At 39.5% G+C, this 6,000-nt stretch overlaps 1 protein-coding gene across 1 annotated transcript in view; it reads left to right on the forward strand.

Annotated features, from left to right (window-relative positions):
• TPO (thyroid peroxidase) overlaps nt 1-6,000 on the forward strand; it is a 148,634-nt gene that overhangs the window by 71,206 nt on the left and 71,428 nt on the right. Inside the window, exon 7 of the mRNA XM_025203384.1 lies at nt 3,814-4,020. Within this exon, the coding sequence (XP_025059169.1) occupies nt 3,814-4,020 (207 nt within the window). The remainder of the gene's footprint in view (nt 1-3,813; nt 4,021-6,000) is intronic.

Genomic DNA, 6,000 nt, shown 5'->3' on the forward strand with positions numbered 1-6,000 from the left:
ATCTGCTCATATTTTTGACAAATTACATCAGCAAACTCCCCTATGCCTTATGTTAAGCTAAAACAATGCTTTCATTTTAACATATCATGTGACGTGCTAAAATTAGTACCACCCAAAAATAAACCTCCTTGCGGGCTTTCCTCAGTTACAAATGTATGCAGTTTTGTTCTCTTAACATTTTAAATATCCCTCTTAAATAGCAGAACATACACAGAGTCAAAATAAGGAATAAATATTACTATAATGTTTTGAAGAATATTAAAAAAAGAGAGTATATAGCTCAAAGTCATCACCACGGTCTGTTTGAAATGCATAGTTATAGCATTATGAAAATCCTTGTAGTTACGTGATGGAGTATCTTAGGCTGCAGAAGTAAATGGTCCCATAAGTAAGTGGTTCCATCCAGGAACTTGGAAACGTCATCAGTGCTTAAGTTCAGTTCAAGTTTCATCCTGATTGTCTATTGTGCAGCTGGGTTTGTTGTTCCCCACACCCCTGAAAATAGCTGGGGAGGTTATCCACAGATGCCTTGAAATCTGTGTCTCTGCACTGTGTCCTTTCCCAGAATTTGTCTTTCCTTTCAGCAGCATAGCTCTCAAGCATGAACAGTATCAGGCTTCAGAAAGAACCTGTAAAGGTAATGATGCTAAGTTAGAAATAGCTTGTGCTACTTTGATCTAATAGTTTTGGTTGGACAAAGATACAAACTATGTCATATAAGTAAACCTGTCCATATGCTTCAAATCTAACCAAATATATCCTCATGGAGTTTTCAGAGAAGGGCTTCTGTACAGTTGGTGAAGGGAAAATATGCTATGAATGTATGCGGTGCTTCCTCCAGCTTGGGAATATGGAGTGGAGTGCTGAGTTTCTGTCTAGTATCTAACCTTTACTGTATTTACAGCTATTCTGCCATGAAGCAGTGTAAAGCCAGAGCTTCTGTGAAGCAATGTGAAGACAGCAGGCCTGTGTGAAGCAGCCAGTATTTGATTTGGATTTGGCTGATTCAGGGGACAGTGATTCAGTTTAGTGATTTGGATCACTGTCCTGAATTGATTTGACCAAATTGGATTTGAAAGGTTTGGTGCTGATTAGGTGTGATTTAGTGATTTAGCCATGGACTATAATGGGGAATAACTAAAATACCTATAACTTTGTCATTTATTTGTAGAATTGAATGAAAACAGCAAGGATGGTAGCCCCTTCTGAGGGCATGAAGCCTGCCAAGTTTCAAGGAGATAGGTGCAGGGGATTCTGTGAAAGTGCACCTCAATCTGTTGAAATCAAAACTTGCATCACTTGTGTATGTTAACTCAGTTTCAGGTTGTAGCCACGTTGGTCTAAGGAACAGGCAGGCAAGGGTCTTTGAGTAGATGTGATATCTTTTATTATACCCACTGAATAATTGGTAGCAGGGCTACCATCCCTGACGTTGTCATATCTTGGCAAGCTTTTGGGTTTAAAAACCCTTCATCAGGCTGAGGAAGCATTTGCAGTTTGTGTGTGCGCGCTCTTCCTGGATGGAATGAATAGTAAAGAAGCCAGAGGCTGGGCTGCAGACAAGAAAGGCAGTCAGTGAAAATGTAAATTGAGGTGTCAGGGGGTGAAAGAGAAACAGGGGAAGGGGGAAAGGGGGATGTAGCAGGTAAAAGTAGAGTGGTACTTGGGGAGTCAGATGGCAGGCAGGTTATTGTGTGTCATAAATCCAATGTCTATATTGAATCCATGAGTTTTTGTATTGAGGAAGTTGATGAAGTGAAGTTCATAGGCTTGTCTTTGAAAAGTGTTTTATAAATTCAAGCAAGCACCAAACCTCACTAACCTCATCACCAGAAGCAAACTTCCTACAGCCCAAAACACACCAAATGGATCCAGATCATGCCATGACATGAAATGTAAAACCTGCCGACATATCTCCAGCACCCCAACAATTACTACACCCCACAACAGAACCATCACCATTCCTGGATCTTACAGCTGCACCTCCAGAAACATTATATATCTCATCCAGTGTACCAAATTCCCTGATGGAAAATACGTAGAAACAACAACTGTACACCAGAATGAACGCACACCAGACATCTATAGAAGATAAGAGCACCCAATTACCAGTGGGGGAACATTTCTCACAAGAAAACCACTCTCTCTCCAGTCTTTCAGTCCTGATCCTCAAAGGGAATTTAGAAAACACCTTTTGTAGACAAGCCTACAAACTTTATTTCATAAATCTACTGGATATAACAACTCATGGACTCAATATAGATATTGGATTTATGACACACTATAACCTGCCTGACATCTGACTCCCCAGGTACCAGGACACTCAGGTCCCCTGGTTCCAGATCCAGCTGCTCCTCTGGCACTGGGAGGCTTGCACTGGATTTGGGGTGCAGGAGACAGTCATGCTGGTGCTGGTGGCTATTTCTGGTGCTAGTGGAGGTGGTGCAGGGACAGGTACTGCTCCCACCTCCTTGCTCCCACTGGCAGCAGAAGATTCATTGCTGCCAGGAAAGAGGGTGCATCTATGTTTGCGGGGGATAGGAACTTGCATATCTACCCCTACCCCCTCTAGTTCCTCTACCTCCTCTGCCAGAAGACCTGGCACCTGCCATTCCGGCATGCTTCATAATGTTTGGTGTGCTGGAAAATGTGTGTGTGTAATATATCTTGTATGTGTTTAATATATCTTGTATGTGTGCATAATATATCTTCTATCTGTAATATATCTTCTATCTGTTTAATATATGTGTGTGTAATATATCTTTTATGTGTTTAATATATGTGTGTGTATATATCTTCTGTTTATATGTGCCTGTGTAATATATCTTCTATCTGTTTAATATATGTGTGTAATATGTGTGCTTTCCTGTACAGTGATGGATGACACTGCCAGAGAAAACACAGCTTTCATTTTAAAATGTGTTGGGGCAAAAAAATAACAAGAACAAATAAGAGGATTTTTGGGGAAGAATAAGTTGAAAGGAATGGTTTGGATAGGGATAAGTAGAGCGATTCTAGGCAAAGGTAATTACTAAGGTGTATCCAATCCTTTCCAAGAAGAGAGACTAGCAAGAGACTGACTAGCAAGCCAGCCACAAGTAGCAGCAAGTACCTTTGACACGCTGTTGCTTCCAGACAGACAGCTCACAAAAGGCAGAGAAAGGCATCACACAGAGCCTTATATGCTGTTTCTACATACCTCCCCTAGAGCACCGTGATTGGAAGGGAACTCAGGGAAAGATCACACTTACTGGCTAGCTGCAGATGTCAATATCAGAGCAGTTTCTTCCCCCTCCCCCACTTCTCAGTTTCTGTTTCCCCACAAGACCGCCTTCTGAAATGCTGAGTCTTTTTCGAAACTTTTCTGAATCAATTTGGATGCTTCAAATGAATTTGGAGCTTTTAATGAGTCTCCCAGTTTGATTTGGATTCAATGATTCAGCCACCGAATTGGGCCAAATCTTCTTTGAATCAAATCAGCGACCAAAGCTTCGCACACTCCTGGAAGACAGTGCCAGTTTCAGACTGCCCTCCTACTATTGTTCCACTGCTAAAAGACTAGAAAAAGTGTAAGGAGAATGCAAGCATTTAGACATTCTAAAAGTCTCTATTACAAAAGACTATGAAAAGTAGGTTATCAGAAATGGGTTGATGATTTGGTTATAGCTTTTATCACTTTTTCAGATTTTGGGGTTTTGTGAGGTTTTTGGTCTTTTTGTAGAGGGGTTTGGTGGGGGGTTTTTTGGTGTTTTATCATTTTGTGAGAGGTAAATATTATTTGGCATTCCAGGTAAATTAGTTCTTTTCTTTTAGGTCCGTGAAGTGACAAGAAAAATTATTCATGCATCTAATGAGGCTGTTACTGATGACAACCTATATTCTGATATTCTTATGCTGTGGGGACAATACATAGATCATGATATTGCATTTACACCTCAGAGCACAAGCAGAGCTGCCTTCCTAAGAGGAGTGGATTGCCAACTGACATGTGAAAACCAAAATCCATGTTTTCCAATGAAGGTATGATTTTAACTGCATTTGCTCAGAAATGCTACCAGGCAAACAGGTAAAAAATGTAAAGTAGGGTAAGTTGTACAACAAATATGTGGACATGATTGTAATAGAATATGAAAGGGATTTGATAGATTATCAGAAATACCACAGCATAAAATTATTGAATTGTGTTCAACATAATTATTAAATGACAGAGAAAGTCAGATGTACAGAGGGAAGGGGTTATAGTGAAGTGTACATAGATATGTCTACATCATTTAATACAAATTGAAAAATATTAATGGGCAAGAAAAAATATCGGCATTGTTTTTGTGCTTCAAGGTTTTGAATGCCAGTGAGAAAAGAAGGTAAATAGTCATAAATAATTCTGTTTTTTAAACTGTCAATCAGATAAGTTCAAGGAACTTAACTATACTCTGTGAATGCATGATTATTTCCATTGGCTAACTTGAAATTGTGAAAAATCATGTTTTAATTATTTCACCAAAATGATCTTCAGTCGTTTGCAGAAATGTACATAAAATGGGTCATAACTTTTGAGCAAATGGGAAAAAGTTGGACTCCAGAGCTGGTTATCTTCTGGTTGAAAGAGAAAATAAGCTTGCAAAGAAAGAGGATTATGAATCCTTGTCTGACTTACTAGTAAGATCTTTCCATTACACTGTTAAGTAGCAAAATTTAATACCATGCATAAACCAGAGGAGATTTTCTTCCTTGCATAGAAAATAACACTGGGTGCAATAAAGTCTTAGTATCTACACATATGACCCTATTAGCATGTCATTATCTAATAAACACCACTATAGTTAGTAGTTGTCAACACAAGTACTATCCTATGGCAGTGTTATTTAGTGTGCCACGAAGCATGTGTAGATGATGACAGGTCTGGTTGAGGCATGAGGGTGTTTCAGTGTGGGGGCTACCTGCCAGTTAGCCCTGCACTGGAGCCTCAGCCAGCCCTTCTGCAGCATGTTGAGCCACAGGCTGATAGACTGACCCCCTGAGGCTCTGCCAGCTGGGGCTGCTCCTACCTGATCCAATGTGCTGTGGTCCTAGGTGCACATATAAACATGGTGCCTGGGAGCAATAAACTCTGATGAAATATGTGCTGGAGTTTATTTACTGCATTAATTGCAGGTATACACACACCCACTGAGTACCTTTTAAAAAAGCAAATTGTGTCTTTCCAGAACAACAAAAGTCCAGTAAGGATATCCAGATTATGACACTCAACCAAAATACAATCCTGTAAATGCTGTGGCTCCTCAAGGCAGCTTCAAAGATATTCAGGCTAACTGATTCTTTTCCACGATTGTTGCCCTTTACCTAGTGAAATTCTTATTCCATTACAAGTAGGGCTGGTGCTAATTCCTGTAAATCAGAATGGTAGCTTACTTATACGCACATTCACTTTCCATTGACATAACCAATTTTCCAAGGTGCTGCTGATAATCGGATCCATTGTCTTCATTCACTGTATCTTTTTACATTTCCATTAAAGTCAATGGAAAGATTCATGTTGATTGTCATGGACATGGATAGCCCTTGTAACTGCAGTGATGAGTCATCTCCCTTATGCTTAGTTGCTCTAAAACATAGAGGAAACTGAAGTAAATTTATAACCTCCGTGCTGAATACACTACTGACAGGGAGTATACATAAGGGATGTGTATTCCTAATAGACCATAAAGCCTTTCTTGGAGGCATTTAAAAACCAGTGACTGAAAAGAATAATCATGCTTTGTAAAAAAATATGAACATTTGAAAAACAGTTTAATGTACCTCGGAAAACCTAGCTATCATTAAAAAGTATATATTGTGTTTTAAATTAGAAGAAGCAAGTATGGCATGTGTCTTTAAATGTAAAGAATAAATTCATTGTTAGAGCCAGAGCACTTTCATAATAAACAAACTGACTTGTTTCATAGTTTCATAGTAGCTAGGGTCAGGAGGGACCTGAACAGATCATCTAGCCTGACCTCCTGC

This window comes from Alligator sinensis, unplaced genomic scaffold (assembly GCF_000455745.1).
Source record: "Alligator sinensis unplaced genomic scaffold, ASM45574v1 scaffold832_1, whole genome shotgun sequence".
In the NCBI taxonomy this organism is placed as follows: Eukaryota; Metazoa; Chordata; order Crocodylia; family Alligatoridae; genus Alligator; species Alligator sinensis.